The sequence below is a fragment of the Macaca mulatta genome, chromosome 6 (assembly GCF_049350105.2).
Source record: "Macaca mulatta isolate MMU2019108-1 chromosome 6, T2T-MMU8v2.0, whole genome shotgun sequence".
Classification (NCBI taxonomy): Eukaryota; Metazoa; Chordata; class Mammalia; order Primates; family Cercopithecidae; genus Macaca; species Macaca mulatta.
In genome coordinates, this window is record NC_133411.1 from 172,247,717 (window position 1) to 172,267,582 (window position 19,866).

Below are 19,866 nucleotides of genomic sequence, written 5' to 3' on the forward strand. Positions count from 1 at the left end.
TTCTAAGTGAAGTAACTCAGAAATGGAAAACCAAATATTGTATGTTCTCACTGATATGTGGAAGCTAAGCTATGAGGACACAAAGGCATAAGAATGATACAACGGCTTTTGGGGACCTGGGGGGAAGAGTTTGAGGTGGGTGAGGGATAAAAGACTACAAATATGGTGCAGTGTATACTGCTCAGGTGATGGGCGCACCAAAATCTCGCAAATTACCACGAAAGAACGAAAGAACTTACTCATGTAACCAAATACCACCTGTACCCCAATAACTTATGGAAAAATGAAAAAAATAAAATAAAATTTTGGTTTTGTTTTTGGACAGAGAAAAAAAATTTGTATGAGTTTTACTGATAGAGACTTCATATTATCTGCTCATTTTAACTGTCACTACCATGCTGTATATTAGATCCCCTGAACAGTAGAAAGGTGATTGTTAGGGCTGGGAGTGGGGAAAATGGAGAGATATTAATCAAAGCATACAAACTTTCAGTGATAAAATGAATAATGCAACATTTTTGAACCTTGTGGGAAAGAGATGAATTAGAGGGCTGCTCCTTACAAACTGGGGGTTGGTGGAGGGCAGAGGAACTGAGACTGTCTATTCCACAGTGGACATTTTATTTGTTTTGATATTCACAAGATGTCCTTAGGAGTTCCCCTGCTTTTTTTTGTTTTGTTTTGTTTTTTAAAGAAAGAACATTTGAAACTGCAGCAATAATGACTTATTGGCCCAAGAGGGCTTTTTAATATCTTATCCTTCACCAGCAACTTCATAATAGGCCCTTTTCCTTTCTAAAATGCTTACTGTTAAGGGACTTATGCACTAGTGAGTATTTGAACAAGTTAGCCCTTAATTACTCAAGATAGTTCAAAATTTATTGTGAAATGTTTGTCTAAAAAGTAATAGTTGTCAGGCACAATGGCTCATACCTGTAATCCCAGTACTTTGAGAGGCCGAAGTAGGAGGATCGCTTGAGCCCAGGAGTTCAAGACCAGCCTGGGTAACATAGTGAGACCCCGCATCTACAAAATAAAATAAAACAAAAATTAGCCAGGCATGATGGTGCATGCCTGTAGTACTAGCTACTGGGGAGGCTGAGGCAGAAGGATCACAAGGATTTTGAGGTTACAATGAGTTATGATTGTTTCGCTGCACTCCAGCCTGGATGACAGAGCAAGACCCTGTCTGAAAAAGAATATATATATGTGTATATATAAAATACATACATTATATATATAAATATATGTATATATTATATATACATATATATCAATAGTGAAGTCTAAGACAGTGAATTCAGTTGAACAAAGTATAACTAAGCAATAAAATTCTGAGCTTAGTTTTCACAGGTACATAAGATAGCATTTCTTTGTTCATGAACTTCACATCATTTCATAAACACATACCATTAAGAAAACATTTCTGGAGATGTAATTCCAGAAGAGAAAGTGAGACGTGCAATGGGAAACAACAGGAGAATGAAAAGTCTTGAGCTGAGTCCTAACTCATGAACCACAAGCCAAGTGACACTGAGTAAATTATTGAACCTCTCTGGCTTTATTGTTCTAAAAAAAATATGGATCACAATCTGTTATAGACTGAATTGTATCTCCCTAAAATTCATATGTTGAAGCCCTGACCTCCAGTGCGACTCTATTCGAAACAGGGCCTTTAAACACATAACTGAGATAAATCCCATGTGATTGGCATCCTTACAAGAAGAGACACCCACAGACCATGTGAAGACAAAGTAAGAAGGTGGTCACCTGCAAGCCAAGAAGAGACCTCGGAAGAAATCACACTTAATGACACCTTGGTCTCGGTCTTCCCAGCTCCAGATCTGCAACAAAATAAATTTCTGTTGTTTAAGCCACTCAGTCTATGGAATTTTGTTTGGCATCCCTAGCAAACTAATACATAATCGCTGTCCTGAAAATCTGGCAAGGATTCTGGAAAGAGTGGATGATAAAATAAATGTGAAAGTCCTTCATAAACTATGAAATTTACCAAAAAGAGAAGGTACCATTATATCTCATGGGATCATCATTTGTCTTCATGTATAAGGGACAATCCACTTAAGGAAAACAGAAGACCAAAGAAAAAACAAAAATATTGGTTTATGTTTATTAGCTGATTTGTATTAGGTCAACTTCTCCCAGTTTATGTGATCTTAGGAGATGAAGTCCACTTTATGGTCAGAACAACGAGAAGACTAATGTTACTGTAAGGACAAAGACCCTGATAAAATTGCCCAGTTATTGATGTCAGCAGTGCCATGGGTTGTAATTTATTCCTCTCTCAGAAGATGACTTGTTTCTAAAGATAATAATAATAGCTAACATTTATTGAACACTTACATGTACTGTTTTCCATCTATTAGCTCAATTAATCCTCACAACAACTTTTTGGGTAGTACTGTTATTCAAAATATGAACATCTTGAAGCTGAAAGCTTGTAAGTAGAGAAACTGGGACCCAAACTGTAGTCGGTCCCTTAGTGCCTCAGCCAAATCACTGCTATGAGTTATTAAAAGTTCTTCTATAAGGCCAGGAATTACAGAAAGTTTCATACAAAAATCTGCACAATGTGATTTGGTACTATTATTTATCACCTCCAAGTATTTTCACATCCATACATACTGTGTTTATCATTACATGATGTAAATATGTATTTTCACTGAAAATAGAAACATCCATAATATACCTAAAGATTTTATTCTATTTGACCTAAATCTATGCATGGGTAACTTCCAACAAAAGCTAGGTATTTTAAGAGGGCTTGAACAAACTGATGTGCTGTTCTATCATATTTTCACAACATAAGGGTACATAAAATCCATGTTTTTATGTATTACTCTTACTTCAACACTGATGTAAAGCTCCTAAATTTGACAAGTGAGACTATTTTAAATCAGGAAGAGACCTTTGAATAATTTGAAATGAAAAATCAGGCATATAAAATAGCTACAGAAAACACAAACATTTATAAAACATTTTGTGATCATAACATCTACCCAGAGAATTTAAAGCATGCTAAATACATAGAATTTCTACTCTTTTGTGTTGTTTGCTTCCATTGTAGTCTGTATTTGAATAGGAGCTTCTATAACAATACAGCTGACTGAGTGTAAATTGACTAGTGTCAATTAAATTGACCAGTGTCATATGAGGCTTCAGATTGTTCCAGCAGTCACATACATCTTTACCCTGTTGGTTCCTTCCTGACATCATTTAAACAGGCACATATCTAGCTAATGTTTGAAAAGCAAACTCTCTTTCTCATCATCATGTCCACCCTCTGGCCATGCCTCTACCCCTTACAGTCAAGTTCCTTGTAAGAATGGTTTATATACTCATTGGTTTCATATTCTCTCTTTCTTGTTCATACTATGTTTTATCCTCTCTGTAGCATCAGATACCAGTGCTCACTCTCTTCTTGAAACACTTTCTCCTGATTCCTGTAACATCCTCTCTTCTTATTTTACTCTTCCCTCTCTCTCTTCTCCTAGATTCCCTTTGGAGACTCCTTTTCCCTAGATTCTTCAACTCTCCTGAACTGATCTATTTCCATGACTCAAATCATCCCCTATTTCTGATGAGTCCCAAAGCTATCTGCAGCAACAAATGTTTCTCTAGCTGCCTTTTCAACACCTCCACCTGGAAGTCCCTCAGACATCGTGAACTTAAAGTTTTCCTCCAGCAAACCTGGTCTTTTTTCTGTATTCCCTGATAAACACATAAATAGAATCCCAATTCAAACTTTTGCTAAAGCTCAGTGCAACCTTCTGTTTTTTCCTAGGTTAAGGCAATGACGTTTAAACTGTTCTTCCTGCCTCCAGTCTTGGCCCATCTCTCCAGTCTTCACCCTGATGCCAAGTGCTCATCCCAAATCACATACCCAATTGTGGTGTTGTATTTAAAGTCCATGGTGGGTTCCCCAAAGTCTGCAAAGTCCTACATTCGAGAATGGTATACATGGTGTACATGGCCCCTCAACATGAACAACGGCTTCTCTCCCCAGTGCCACTGCTAAACCACCTCCCTCAACAGCCTCTGTACTTTAGCCAGGGTAATCTCTATTTCATTTGCAGAAATCAGTTTATTCTCTCTTTCTATTGTGCCTTTGCACATACTGTTGATTTTGTTTGCAGTGTCCTTTGCACCAGCCTCTTCACTTGGCTCAATCCCTAAAAAACTCACATCAGCAGTCACAGTATCTTGGAAAACTTCTACAAAGACCTCTTCCCTTCACTCCTTCCCTGACCCCCTAATTTTGTTTAAGTCTTCTTGTGTGTTCCCCTGGTACCCTACACATGGCTCTGTCATAGCACTTATTTTATGGTTATTCATCCATTTCCCTGGAAAGTTTTTCATTTGTTTTGTTTTGTTTTGTTTTGAAGACAAACTATAATGTAGAATACATTACCCTAACTTGGGTGTTTTTCCTCCACACTCACCCACCAACCCTTGGAATGCCAAGGGAGGGCTCCTCACTGCCCTCTACCAGCCACAGAACCTGCCAGCCACAGAGAGGCTTTGACCCTACCGACAGTAGAGGCAGTGAAAAACAACCTTGGGATGTACTAATTATTAGAAAACTGAGGTTTGGGGAGAGAAAAGAGAAAAGGGTTGGCGAAATCATAGAGGGGGATAAAAGAGTTAAAAGGCTAGAAAGATAGGCCGGGCGCGGTGGCTCAAGCCTGTAATCCCAGCACTTTGGGAGGCCGAGACGGGCGGATCACGAGGTCAGGAGATCGAGACCATCCTGGCTGACACGGTGAAACCCCGTCTCTACTAAAAAATACAAAAAACTAGCCGGGCGAGGTGGCGGCGCCTGTAGTCCCAGCTACTCGGGAGGCTGAGGCAGGAGAATGGCGGGAACCCGGGAGGCAGAGCTTGCAGTGAGCTGAGATCCGGCCACTGCACTCCAGCCTGGGCGACAGAGTGAGACTCCATCTCAAAAAAAAAAAAAAAAAAAAAAAAAAAAGGCTAGAAAGATAAAGAAAGTAGTAACCTGAAACAAGGAAGGCCTTAACTGCAGTATTTCATTTTCCAATTCTCAACTCTGCCAAAATGTTTTGTGTACATGGCGGGGGGGCGGTGGTGTGTGTGTTTGCTTTTGGGGGAGGAAGGTTAGCAACCTAGGCAGAAACCTGTATGAGAAAGGAAATTGTTCTCCCATTCCTATCCCTTCTCCTTCCGAAGCAGGAGACAACAGAGACACCTGCAGTACTGGCTTCTGACTGGAGGACAATGACCCAGCTGATCCTTCTGACCTCTTACCTTCACAGAGAACAGTAGCCAACACATCCTGTGGCTCAAAAGCTGTAGCAGCAATTTTTTTTTATCTAGGATTACAAAATACAATGGTCTGGCACTTACAAAGTTCTCAAGAAATACTTGTTGATGGACAAACAAAGTAAACAGTCAACATGGGCAAAATGTTGATTATTGAAGCTGGGTAATGAGTCTGAAATGTTCTTAAATAGAAACTTTTTTTAAAAACTGCAGAAAAATCCAAATTCATGTTTTGTGTAAAGTATATTTAGTAAATAGCAAACAGTTACTAAACAAAAGATATATAAAATATCCCACATTTCTGAAGATAATAATATCAGAGTCGTCAAAAGCATGTGTGTTTAAGTTCAGCACAATGACCTGGCACATGGGAAATATATAATAAAAGCAAACCCTATATACTACGTTTTTGGCTGGTCTTGGCTTTGAGCTTTGTACTCAACAGAGTCTAAAGCCATTAGAGAACAGAGGATCCCCCTCTAATGTGACCCAGTGCCTTTATATAGCAGTGGTTACTTGACGAGTCAAAAATTTAGTTTTTCATGAAATATACAGTAAAACCTCAATTAATTGGAAGGGTTTTCTATACTTTATCTGAGTATAGAAGTGGTAGCTAGAACCTCTGAGTAGAAGCATATACATGAAATTGTTAATCTATGTTTTTTATGTATCCTTTCTCTCTCTCCTCCCAACCATATTTAATTTCACTGGTGTCCCAGGAACTAATAAAGAATCAAAGAAGCCACTGCCAAGCATGTTATCTTCAAATGAATAAGATAGACTAGATGCACTAGAGAACAGCTAGAGAAGTGGAGGAGGCTGTAATGCATAGTTACAGGAAGGATCAGAAAGCAGAAGGGGACTCAGCTGAGATCTTTTTGACCCTCACTTCCTTGGCCCTTATAGCTGGACAAGGCTACACACAAAAGTACTGGACATTTCCCAAGGAGCCTGAAAAGAGGTTAAGGTGATTGGACATTGTGTGCAGGAGGGAAGGCACAGACTGCCACATCTCCAAGATGGAAACAAACAAAGCCAACTGGGAATTTCCCTGTGAGGGCAGTATTTGACACACTGCCACTGTTTTATATCTGCTTGTTATAATCTTTGTTGTTCAAAGGCACGTCTACAGCCTACCATGCGGAGAATATGATTAAATCTTCCAGTTACTGCCTGGATTCTTGCCCAGCCTCAAGGCCATTATTCTGACCATTAGTTCTTGTTGTACTTAACTGTTAATGGAGAAGAAAGTATGAGGATAGGAATTGAATACATCATTGAGCCTAGAATATACCCCCAGAAGTCAGTCATTTAACAAATTTTTAATAGGAATTCATGATTAAATCCACACTTCTTTAAAAATAAATTCATAGTTAATGAAGGGCTCATTATCTTTATTTTACAAGAGTGGATAATTGAGTATTACATTTCCACATTTTGCTAATTAGGTCTTTTCAATTATTTAAATGATGGTCTATATTCTAACATTTTGAAATGAAAATGGCAGAGGGGGTTAAGGGAGGAAGAAAAGTAAAGAATATCAATTTGACTTGATTTGTATTTAATTAATGTCTCTCCAATTCTGGTGAAATAATTTTTTATGTGAGAGATTTTAATAAAAACTAAAAATATTCTAATGTAAGAGAAAATATTTTATTTCATAAAAAATATTACCTAAAAGCCCTCAAGTGAAAATTTCAAGTATAAAAACGTATAGAAATTAATACATGCACTTTAGATACTTTTACCTGTGTTAAATAAACAATTCTAACACACTGATTATCCTTCTAGGCTGAAAACAGATGACTAAGTCTGACAACAGAGAAAACACAACCAAAGTGTGTTTGAGCAAGATATTTAAAAAGAAATAGTAATTTAATAATAAGGGCTACCATTTATCAAGAAATCTACTGTGATCTGGGAATAGTGACTACCTCTTTATGCACTTTCTATTATTTAATCCTCTTCATAACCCCATGAATAATGTATTTTTTACTTCCTATTGTTGAGAAAAGAAAATGTGATTAACTTGTTGAAAGTCACATGACTAGTTATGAGCTATTCCTGGATATGAATATAAGTTTATTTTATTCTAAAGTCCATGTGTTCATATTGCCCACAGGTTACATGTTCTACAAGGATGGGTAACAGTCTAATTTGTTCTCCATTGGCTTATGCTATGAAATATTAGTTAATTTATTCATGCTTTTCATTGCTATAAAGAATTTTTTTTCTTTTATTTAGACCAAGTCTTGCTCTGTTTCCCAGGTTGGAGTACAGTGGCACAATCTCAGCTCACTGCAACCTCTGCCTCCCAGGTTCAAGCGATTCTCCTGCCTCAGCCTCCTGAGTAGCTGGGATTACAGGCACATGCCACCATGCCCGGCTAATTTTTGTATTTTCAGTAGAGACGGGGTTTCACCATCTCGGCCAGGTTGGTCTCAAACTCCTGACCTCAGGTGATCCACCCGCCTCGGCCTCCCAAAGTGCTGGGATTATAGGTGTGTGCCACCGTGCCCAGTCTGCCATAAAGATTTTATGATGCTTTAGCCATTTTTTTAAAATTGTGCACATACATTCCTAATTTTAGGAATTAATATAGCCATTTTTTAAAAATTGTGCACATACATTCCTAATTTTAGGAATTAATAATAGGAACTAAAAGGCAAAAGGAGAAATCACATTTATAAACTCACACGTTAGAGCAAAAAGTATTTTTAAATAAAATTATTTGTTAAAGGTTATAAATTGCCAATTTATATTCACTAGGTAAGCTTTTATTTTCAAGAGGAAGAAAGGCCTCTTCCCCATTTGAGTCCCAGTTTTTTAAACTGACCTGATTACGTGGCTAAGGTATTATTGTGAGGTATTAATGTTTTCTTTTGTTTTTCCTTCCCCTTCCTCCCCACCCCTTTTCCCCCTTTCCAGAGTTTTGTTCTGTGGCATTGCCTTAGGTAAGTACATGGCAGGGCAAACAGCAGAGGTGACAGCAAATCTTCCAGATTTTCACTTTGTCAAAGTAAGAGAGACTGAACTGGGGCCATGAGAACAGAGACAATCCAATTACTGTGTAATTCATAAGAGTTTAGAACTGACTCCTTGTGCACCCTTTTTCAGGCCCTTTTACTAATGGACTTTTCTCACTTGTGATGATCTGGGAGAGCGAGAGTGAGGAGAGTCTAAGAAGAGTTCAGGCTAATTATTTTCCCACTAACCTGGCATAGGAGAGGTTCATAGAGATTAAATTATTTACAGTAAATAAAAAGAGTAATATTGCTTTACATTCTGTTCTGTAGACTGGGATTCACACTCACCACAATTATTCCTGATAACAGTCTGCCACACACCTTTCATTTTAAGCAATTGAAAAATTGTACCAACTTTTCTCTTTAAATTTGCTTTAAAAGCAAATTCAGAAAATTGCTAGAGGGTCAAGAAATTACACAGTCCAACTCCATTATTTGATAAATTGTACAAAAAGCAAACTAAGGCAAGAATCAACTAACTTTCAAAGTTCACGAAGAGGGCACTCTGGAAGTTGATAAACCACCACACTATATAAATTCCACTACCTCTTTATCTGTAATGAAAAAAATCAAAGGTTGACTTTTTTTTTTTTTAACTACTCACTGTATTTTTAGAAAGATAGGGCAGAACCACTGTAGAACTCCTAAACCCCACAGAACAAACAGTACATTCTGGAATGATACGCTGGCCAATCCGGCTGGCAGCCGATTGACCTGACCCAGGCAAGGGTTGGTGCATAGAGTATTTAGTTCGGCCCCCTACTGAATGAAGACACTTTGTTAAATTCTCCAATGAGAGACGCTTAGAGGTAGGGGCGTGGAAGAGGGCCGGGGAATTTGACGCCAGATAACGGGAAGTGTGAGCTGATTGGCCGGGCTTCTCACTCCACGGCCCAGCCTTTTACGGATAGCGGAGGCCATCCATCAAAAGAATTACACCAATCAGAGTTGAAAATGCCCCCTTCTCGCGAGAAAGCCCCGCCCTCCAATATATTCCTCTGCAGGGCAGGCGCGGCCCCTTCGGCTCCGAGCTGACCCTGATCAGGGCGAAGTCGTCTCGGCTGCGCTGCCGAGACCTCCACCCAGGACAGCGCCCCCTCCCCGGGCCTCTCTCCTCTTGCCTACGAGTCACCTCTCCTCGTAGTCCTCTTGGATCTAATATCGTGGGGTGAGGGGAGCAGGCCCGGGGAGGGTGGTTACCGCTGAGGAGCTGCAGTCGCTGTCAAGGTGAGTGGGACTGCGCGGGGGTTGACCGCCAGGTGCGGGTGGGGAGCGGGGTTGGGGACGTGGAGCGAGGAGTAGGTCTGGCCCGCGCCCTTTTCCGCAGTTAACTCTACCGCTGCTGTGAGCACAAGCCCAGGCTAGTCCGGGGCTGGAGGGGCGGAGCCGGATCCGGCCTCCTGGGGTGCCTTAGTGTCTGCCGGCCCAGTCCCAGGGAGTAGCCAGGGGAGGAAGAATGGAACCCCTGCAGTTAGAGGTTCCTCACATGACCAACTCTGAAGATCTCCGCCTTCCTGTCTTTAGGTTGGTGTGGAGAGGGACCTTCCGTGTATCTAGGGCTTAGCTTGTGCCCGGGACATGGTTGTGTTATGCACACTTAAATCAATGGAATTCCCAGGTTCACCTTTCAGACTAGGTTAGCAACACCCACCGCCCCCCGCCCCAGTGCGTGCTCTTAATGCCACCTTTTAAGTTTCCTTTCCTAACAACAATAAAAGTTGACTAATATTGAGTATTGTATGCCAAGAACTGTGCTATACTCTGTAAGTGGTGAATCTTGTTGTCTCTTCACATTCAGCGACAGATATTGTTACCCTCATTTTATAAATCTAGAAATAAGCTCAAGCTCATTATTGTTCAGTGTTTTTTAGGCACCTACTATATGTGCTAAGCTCTTTACGTGATTTCATTTAGGTCACACAAATCTGTGAGGTAGGTCATAAACCTTATCACTACTTTATAAATGAGGAACTAAGTACAATTAAGTAACTTGAACCGTTCATGTTGTTAAAATGTGGCAGAATACTTAACTACCATCTGCTTTTCACTTTCGGTATCCTGTCTTACGGTGATTATTCGTGGTTATCTATTGACAAGGTATAAGTTGAACAAGTATTTCTTGAAGATTTGCATTTTATTTTTCTAAAAAGCATGTTTCCGGCCGGGCGCGCTGGCTCACGCCTGTAATCCCAGCACTTTGGAAGGCGGAGGCGGGCGGATCACGAGACCAGGAGATCGAGACCATCCTGGCCAACATGATGAAACCCCATCTCTACTAAAAATATAAAAATTAGCTGGGCGTGGTGGCGCACCCCTGTAATCCCAGCTACTTGGGAGGCTGAGGCAGGAGAATTGCTTGAACCGGGGAGTCGGAGGTTGCAGTGAGCCAAGATCGTGCCACTGCACTCCAGCCTGGCAACAGAGCGAGACTCCGTCTCCAAAAAAAAAAAAAACACACATTTAGGATGTGACCAACTTGTAGAAGGGAAATAAATAACAGATGGCACTTTGCAATGACTTAGATGCACTAGCCGCATTGGGGGATGGGAGACTTATAAATCATTTCTTGGCCCAGTGCAAAGATGGCCAAGGAAAGCAGGAAGGACTACTTACACTCCTTTCTGGTCTTTTTTTCTATATATAGATGATAGAGGTACTGACAACAACTGACTCTCAGAAACTGCTACACCAGCTGAATGCCCTGTTGGAACAGGAGTCTAGATGTCAGCCAAAGGTCTGTGGCTTGAGACTAATTGAGTCTGCACATGATAATGGCCTCAGAATGACTGCAAGACTAAGGGACTTTGAAGTAAAAGATCTTCTTAGTCTAACTCAGTTCTTTGGCTTCGACACAGAGACATTTTCTCTAGCTGTGAATTTACTGGACAGATTCCTGTCTAAAATGAAGGTATGTTTGAAGCTACACTTTTGTAATTTTGCTCAGTGTGTTTTGGAGATGGAATTGTTACCTTTTGGCTGATACTCACAAACTTGACCTTTTTTATTTTCAGCACGTAGCCAAAACATTAATTTTGTCTACTACAGCATTAATATGATTTCTTATCATAAGAGTACATCAGGTATTAGACTTAAATTCTGAAATGAAAAATAGTCTAATATCAAGTAACTAATTGCAGTTTCCTAGTAAGAAAATTGGCTGTTTTTAAAAAACCCTTCTTGATAGGTTGGATTTGTCCATTTATTTACTATTTTTAGATATAAACAAATGTATTAGTGGCAGATATTTATTAGAGGCTACATTGTGGCTAAGAATATACTTCTTAATCACTACCCATATATAAAATTGTAAATGTTATAGCCTTAGACCTAGTCAAGACTTGCTTATGCTTGGCATTTCCAGCTTCAGTGTACATGCAGTGGGGAGGAGAGTGTATCTGAAGGAGCAACTATTTTTCTATACTAGATAAACAAGACTATGTCACTTTCAGAGCTTAACTGTTACAAATGCATCTCCCTTTCCCATACACCTATGGTCACTGGAAGAAAAAAAGATATGTGGCAATTAGAAGGAAACTCATATTTTAGTCCTTGGTATCTAATACAGTGTATCACAAGAAAGGACTTCAATATTTGTTGAAGATTCAAGAAATTTGCTTCAATAGACTAATTAACCTCTTGACATTTCACATGTGTAGTTACTACCTTTGAATCTATAAATGTTACATAAATGAATAATATGTAGCTGTCCCCTCAGGTATAATTCAGTCTAATGTGAGAATAAGATCATTGCTCTTATGTACAAGTCATAGTAAGAAAAGTAACTACCTTATTCTTTTAAAGAGGTATAAGTGTACTGCTGAAGAGGTTACAAGAAGAGAGAGAGCACAGAGATATTAATACTGGTAACAGCTTAGTTTCGTGTGAGCTGGACGTAAACAACTGGATAAAGTTTGACTGTGCCTCATACTGCAGACATTCAGAAAATTAAATGATAAAGATTACTAGTGGATAGAACCCTTAGAGGCAGAGTAAACAGTATATGCCATAGTATTTTAAAACTGTTTTATGTGTTCCCACAAAGACAAGAGCCTGGAAAAAATACAACATCCTGGAAAGAAATGGCTTATTTTGTAAATAAGCCATAAAGTATTTCAGTCCTCATATATCTTTGACTAGTTAACTTATTTGAACAAACTAGAACAATGTTTACTTATACTTCTACAGTGATTAAAAAAAACACACAATTTTTCTATGCTGAGCCAAACATACGGAAACTCAGTCCAGTTACTCAAAAATTGCTTCTAAGTGGGGTCCATAGTGTTGACAGGCTATAGTTTAGGTATGAGTGGATTGTGTTAAGTCCATCACCGCTGAGAAATAAACCTCAGATATACATTTTCAAACTGTTGGGTCTGAGTTCTAGATTATCCTTTATGTTTTAATTGAAATAAGGTAGAGTCATGGGCTTACTGGTTTTGTTTTTGTTTTTTTAGGTACAGCCCAAGCACCTTGGGTGTGTTGGACTGAGCTGCTTCTATCTGGCTGTAAAATCAATAGAAGAGGAAAGGAATGTCCCATTGGCAACTGACTTGATCCGAATAAGTCAATATAGGTTTACGGTTTCAGACTTGATGAGAATGGAAAAGATTGTATTGGAGAAGGTGTGTTGGAAAGTCAAAGCTACTACTGCTTTTCAATTTCTGCAACTGTATTATTCACTCCTTCAAGAGAACTTGCCACTTGAAAGGTAAGTGACCTTTGTTTTGAACAAGAGAGATCTGGAAATCAGAATGGTATTGTATGGATATTGCATAAAATCAGTATCCTCATAGAATTCTAATAAAAATAAGTAAAATGACAGCTGTGGCTCCGTGAACTTTAATGTCAATCATAAGTGAGAAAATATTCCATTGTCAATAGCTTCATTAAAGCTAATTCTTGGGATTAAAGTACATTTTGACTTTTATAGAAACTAGTAAGAAAGCATTTAGCACAAATTTATGGAAAAAAAGACCTTCAGTAGATGTTGAAATATTTATTAAAGCTAAAAGAAAATAAATATTGATATCTGTGGCATAGTACTGTTCATTTTAATTTTTTGGCCCAAATCATTTAAAACTCCCATGTGGTGCCTTAAGAAGTTATTATCTCTGATGGAAGGGGAATTCCTTTAAATAGTTCACTTGCTATGATAAATGTGCGTAAGCTTCACTTTAAAACTTGACTTCAGTGTTTTTCTAAAAACATCTTTTGACTAGATGTAATATTATCTAATAAAAGTAATACCATTTTCTTTTTAAAGGGGAAATAGCATTAATTTTGAAAGACTAGAAGCTCAACTTAAGGCATGTCATTGCAGGATCATATTTTCTAAAGCAAAGGTAAATATTTTATAAAGATTACGCCTATTTTGTGACCTGTTTTTATATTTGGCATTTACTTTAAATTTATCTCTTTTAGCCTTCTGTGTTAGCATTGTCTATCATTGCATTAGAGATCCAAGCACAGAAGTGTATAGAGTTAACAGAAGGAGTAGAATGTCTTCAGAAACATTCCAAGGTATGTCAAGGACGTAGCGTAAATCCTATTAACAGCTGTAAAAGAAACTAAACCCCTTCTATCTCCTGAAGTAAAATGAGATGTCATATGTTTATTTGAAACTTAAGAAGCTATCCTTAAATTTTTTTAATGAGCAAAGACACATGTTCATAGGATTCCTTTTATTAATGTAGTTAAATAAGGTGGGACTGACTTTGAGAAATAATTTTTTTAATTTATGTACAGATAAATGGCAGAGATTTGACCTTCTGGCAAGAGCTTGTATCCAAGTGTTTAACTGAATATTCATCAAACAAGTGTTCCAAACCAAATGTTCAGAAGTTGAAATGGATTGTTTCTGGGCGTACTGCACGGCAACTGAAGCATAGTTACTACAGAATAACTCACCTTCCAACAATTCCTGAAATGGTCCCTTAACTGGTAAATTTGGTCTGTTATTATTCTCATACAGAAAATTTTCTAATGCCATAATTTTCAACTGAAAAGGAGTAATTATCTTCAAAATAAACAAAATGGAGTTGGAATAGTAAAGGGGGAGATGACATCACTGATCTAGTCAACTAATATTTGAAGGCCTTTACTATATACAAGGTACAACACCTTAGGAGTAAGGAATTATCCAACCTCTGATACATACGTTAGCCATTTCATTAAATTTTCAGCTTAGAGAACAGCATCCTCCTTGTAGCACTAAAATCATGCTTTTTTTTAATTGTACATGATCTTGCTGTATGTAGACCCAAACTCTGACTCATTTAAAATTACATAAGCTGAGCAGGACAACAGCACCAGAAGTCTGAACCATGTATGAACTAATTTGAGACTGTTCACTTATAAGCAAAATCAATATGAACTTGGATATTGTACTTAAAAGAAAAAGTAGGATGTGATAGATAGTCTCTACATTGGGTATCTGGAAACTGTCAGAATGTATCAACACTATAGTAACCTATCATTACTATAGCAGCTGGACTACTAAAAAGTAGTTATATGCATAAAAAATGTAAACTTGCTTTCTGCATATGTGATATACATTCTTGCCATCTAAATTTCCTAACTCAGTGATGATTTATTTACTCTAAACTAAATGTTAACATTTAATACATCTACATATGATTATATGAATATGAACATTTCATATCTAATATTTAGTGTTTAGGCAGACCGGCTTCTGTTAAGTTGGATTTTGTTTTCTTTATTTAAATAGGATTATTACAGCACCAAAAAACTTCGCTGAAGCCTTTCTCCACAACCTTGTTCTATGGATTCCATAATGTTACAATGGATTTAAGCTATGAAGCCTCAAAACATCACAAGATAAGCATGATGGTCTCAGACTTGGGAAAACTGCCTAATATTACGCTGTAGTAGAATTATGTTTAGCTTTGAATTCATCTGTGAAGCATTCAAATCAAAGCTAAAAACCTAAATGTGAAATGCTAATGACAAGCCTGAGAAGGTAAACTGTGAATCTTCATTTCTATCATTGATCTAACTTTAGATATTGGATCAATATATTTAGGTAGTATTGAAAATGGTATTGGAGGAGTCACACTAATACTATCAACTGTCAGTCTTCCCACAGCTTCAATCACTCTCATTATTCTAATCCTACTCCTACTTAATTTAAATATTAAATTTTAAATGAGGTTTATGTCAAAAGGAACATTTCACAAATGCACTTTTAAGGCATAATAAGGGTTAACATTCTAGGCAGTATAAACACATCCCATAATGCAAGTAATAGATAATCTAGAGATGTGGACTTTATTGCTACATGGGAATTACATTTAAATTTGAGGGCATTTTATATAAAGAAAAATACAGACCTATGAAGTTTGGCATATTCATTAAGTTATCTTTTAATATTTTTTTCTAGAAAACAGGTGACATTTGTATCTACAATAAAAAATTTTTATACAGATCCTACTGTCGCAAACTGAATCCCATCAAGAAAATCAGTTTCTATTGTATTAGTAACTCAAAATCAATTACCACTTCGAAAACTTGCTTTCCCACACTAAGGTAAGTTCAGGCTAGATTCAACACTCCAGAAGTTTTTTTACTAAAGACTTTTTTCAGTTAGAAGTGATGGCAGTTTTATAAAAAGAGAATATACTTCCACTGATGCCCTTACTGTGCAAAAAAAGTCTTAAGAAAAGCAAGTAGACATCTTCATAACTATGAATGAAGCTGCTGAGGTAGTGTTTAGGATTCTCCATGTCAGTTAGTGAGTGTAAGAAGGACTGTGTTAAAGTGTTGTAAACAGTTAGTGCAATGTATAGCCTGAGTCTATCCAGAATGGCTGTAACCAATTTGACATCACGTTATGGATCAATACACAATGAAAAACCAAAGAACCACGTATATCTTATTCTTAACTTTTGTAAACCATGTTTTATGGGTAACTTTTCAGTTTTCTCAAAAGGCTGATAAATTTCAGTATTTTGAATACATCATTGTTAATTTTGAGTTGGCAGAGGTAAACTAACCAACTACCATTATGTTTTAGTACTAAGGGATATACCTTTCAATAAAGTTACTGAAATTCCTTTGTGGGTGGCTTTTTTCTCCTCTGATTTAATTAACTGTTTTAGCAGTATGGTAACAGAACATTATAAAAAGCTATCTCTACTCAGTATATTTAAATTGAGTGCTAAATTTAGATGCATAGTACCAGAAACAATAAAATCCCTATTAATAGTATGATTATTAGCTGACACTTTACTTTTTTTTTTTCTGAGACAGGGTCACTCTTCTCACGCAGGCTGGATTGCAGTGGCTTGATCTCAGCCATTGCAGCCTCAGCAGCCCAGGCTCAGGAGATCCTCCCACCTTAGCTTCCAAAATAGCTAGGATTACAGGCACTTGCCACCGCACTCAGCTAATTTTTTTTCTTTTTTTTTTTTTCTGTAGAGACAGTGTTGTCACTGTGTTGCCCAGGCTGATCTCCAACTCAAACTCTTGGGCTCAAGTGATCTGCCCACCTTGTTCTCCCAAAGTGCTGATATTACAGGCATAAGCCACTGTGCCTAGCCTCTAATGTTTTTTTAATAGACATAGAATGATGACAAATAATTGTTTAATGTGCATTAAAAGTTGGTGTTTATGCATTATTAATCCTGTTTATCACTCAGATTCATCACTGCTATGGATGCTATCCTTAATACATATTTATTCTTAGTTTCAGCCCACTTGAAGTTTTGTGCAAGCCCTCTTACCTAATTAAACAGCATTTCAGCAGCATGGTTGCTAATGCCAGGTAACCACCATGTGTTATGTTAGCCTGCTTGGATCAACTGTAATTATTATTCTAATTGAAGCAATTAATATGATTTTGAACTGTTCATGTTCAAACTCACATCCTGTAAAGTCGACACTACAAGGAGTTACTGATGAAAGAAAAATTGTTCATAAAAGCCTCCTTTTATAACTGACTTGCCTTAGACTTATTTAATAATTTTTCATAGTATTTTTTAAAAAGGTATCTGAACCTTGTACGTAACAATTATGAGACATCCTATCTAAAAACATATATTTTCGATTTAACATTTGTGGCTGGCAGTGTTAATTTTTACTGTCTAGTACTATGAATCATCTCATTAAAATCCTCTCAACTGAATGAGGTTATCCCAATTTGCAAATGAAATAGAGAGACAGACGCTAATGATTTGCCCCTGGTCTATACCTGGTACTTGGAGGTAGGATTCAAAGCCAGGCAGTTCTAACTTCAGAGGCTGTGCTCTTAACCACTCTGTACATTACCTCTCAAAATAGAAGATTAATTAGACTCAAGTGAAATTGCTTGTATAATTTTTAATCAAAACTATATTCTGGCCACATTAACTTCTGTGCTGTCATCATGATCATAGAATAATAACACTCAGAATTTCTCTATACTAATAGAATAACTTTGATAAAATGTTATTATTTATTAAACCTTTTTTTCAGAAACCAAAAAACAGTAAACATGAGTCAAATAAGATGAATTAAAAGATAAGCCAATTTTTAAGGCCAAGTGCAGTGGCTCATGCTTGTAATCCCAGCACTTTGGGAGGCTGAGGTGGACGGATCACTTGAGGCCAGGAGTTCGAGACCAACCTGGCCAACATGGTGAAACCCCATCTCTACTAAAAATACAAAAAGCAGCTAGGTTAGGTGGCACACACCTGTAGTCCCAGTTACTCTGGAGGCTGAGGCAGAAGAATTGCTTGAACCTGTGAGGCAGATGTTGCAGTGAGACAAGATCACACCACTGCACTCCAACCTGGGCAACAGAGTAAGGCTCTTGTCTCAAAAAATAAATAAAAAAGCCACTTTTATATTCATCAAAGTAGAGTTAGGAACAACCAAAATTGCCAAGGATAATTAGGGACATTATGTAATGATAAAATTCACCAAGACAGTGCTAAAAGTAAGCACGTGTTATCAGATCTTAAAAATACATGAAGAGACCAGGTGCAGAGGCTCATTCATGCCTGTAATTCCAATGCTTTGGGAAACCAAGGTGGGAGGATTGCTTGAGGCCAAGAGTTAAAGACCAGCCTGCTTAACTTAGGGAGACCCTATCTCTCCAAAAAAAAAAGTAAAAATTAGCTGGACATAGTGATGAACATCTGTAGTCCTAGGTACTGGGGAGCCTGAGGTGGGAAGACTGTCTGAGCCCAGGAGTTTGAGGCTGCAGCAAAGCATGACAGAGCCACTATGCTCCAGCCTGAGTGACAAGGTAAGACTCAAAAAAAAAAAAAAAAAAAAGAAGCAAAAATTGGTAGCATTAAAAGGAGGACTGAACAAATTTTCATTTACTGTTGGAGACTTAAACATTCCTCTCTCAGTAGTCTATAGAATTAATACAGAATTAGCAAAGATGTAGAAAAATGGAATAATCCTAATAACCAGCTAGATTTAATTGACATAAAACCCTTCCACCTAAAACAACAGAATAAGCATTCTTTTCAAGTACACATGTAACACTCACCAAGATAAACCACATCATGGGTCTTAAACCTTAACAAATTTAAAAGAGATGAAATCATACAAAGTATGTTTTTTGACCATAATATAGAAATCAGTAACAGCAAGAAAATCTCCAAACACTTGGAAATTAAACAACACACTTCTAAATAATTCATGATTCTACAGAGAAGTCTCAAAAAATATGTTTAAATAAATGAAAATATCATTGTGCTTGGAATACAGCCATGCTGGTGCTGCAATTTATAACAATCGACTGCTTTTTACTAAACAAGAAAAAGGTCTTGAATTAATACTCTAAGCTCCCACTTTAAGAAACTAGGAAACTCTAACTGGGTGTGGTGGCACACCACTATAGTTCCAGCCATTCAGAAGGCTGAGGGAGGAGGATCATGACCCTACGAGTTTGAGGCTGCAGTGAGCTATGATCATAACACTACTCCAGCCTGGGTGATGAAGTGAGACCAGTCTATTTTAAAAAAGAAAAAAAGTCCAAACTAAACCTAAAGCAAGCAGAAGGAAGAAAAAAAAAAACGAAGCAGAAAATCAATGCAATTGTAAACAAGTTAATAGAGAACAATCAAAACAAAAACTAATTTTTGAAAAAAGTAGTAAAATTGATAAACCTCTGGCAAGATTGACAAAAAGAGAGAAGCTGCCAATCTTAGGAATCAAAGAAAAGATAACAGTATAGATCCTCATTAGAACAACACAAAATACCATGAACAACTCTATGCACATAGGATTAGATGAACCAATTCCTTGAAAGGCACAGTACCAAAACTTAACTAAAGTAAACTTCAATAAATTCTCTATTTTTAAAAATTGAACTATTGTTTAAAACCTTACTAGCAAATTCATAAAACATTTAAAGAAGACTTAACACAAATTCTACAAATCTCTTCCAAAAAGAATAATCACTTTTCAATTCATTTTACCAGACCAGAATTAACATGATACCATACCAAGATAAAGATAATACAAGGAAAAAAAAAATTGCACAATATCCAAAATGAACACAGACATAAAAATCCTCAAAAAATAA

General features: G+C 37.4%; 1 protein-coding gene and 1 long non-coding RNA gene across 3 annotated transcripts; one reads left to right on the plus strand and one right to left on the minus strand.

The window, feature by feature from the left end:
* Positions 1-665: 665 nt before the first annotated feature.
* Positions 666-9,026, minus strand: LOC144341338 (uncharacterized). Its single transcript, XR_013418216.1, has 3 exons — positions 8,932-9,026; positions 1,771-1,844; positions 666-1,026 (listed from the first exon to the last, which is right to left on the minus strand). It is a non-coding gene; the product is annotated as an uncharacterized LOC144341338 (long non-coding RNA).
* A 317-nt stretch (positions 9,027-9,343) lies between these two features.
* Positions 9,344-16,398, plus strand: CCNG1 (cyclin G1). 2 transcript variants are annotated; one of them, XM_078004521.1, is made up of 8 exons: positions 9,344-9,408; positions 9,510-9,554; positions 10,972-11,235; positions 12,782-13,035; positions 13,591-13,669; positions 13,749-13,847; positions 14,073-14,267; positions 15,055-16,398. In XM_078004521.1, exons 3-7 carry the CDS (start codon positions 10,972-10,974, stop codon positions 14,262-14,264), a joined length of 888 nt encoding a protein of 295 aa, XP_077860647.1. In that variant the 5' UTR covers positions 9,344-9,408; positions 9,510-9,554; the 3' UTR covers positions 14,265-14,267; positions 15,055-16,398. The 2 variants fall into 2 exon arrangements, with proteins under 2 accessions (XP_077860647.1, XP_028705725.1); XM_028849892.2 differs by having other exon boundaries at positions 9,344-9,554; positions 14,073-14,197; positions 14,247-14,267; positions 15,055-16,393.
* The last annotated feature ends 3,468 nt before the right edge of the window (positions 16,399-19,866 follow it).

Bases quoted from the DNA above. Each gene is read 5' to 3' on its own strand.
- CCNG1 (XM_028849892.2), top strand. From the start codon at position 10,972: ATGATAGAGGTACTGACAACAACTGACTCTCAGAAACTGCTACACCAG. The intron at 11,236-12,781 runs GTATGTTTGAAG...TTGTTTTTTTAG, and splicing joins GATTCCTGTCTAAAATGAAG to GTACAGCCCAAGCACCTTGG. The intron at 13,036-13,590 runs GTAAGTGACCTT...TTCTTTTTAAAG, and splicing joins GAGAACTTGCCACTTGAAAG to GGGAAATAGCATTAATTTTG.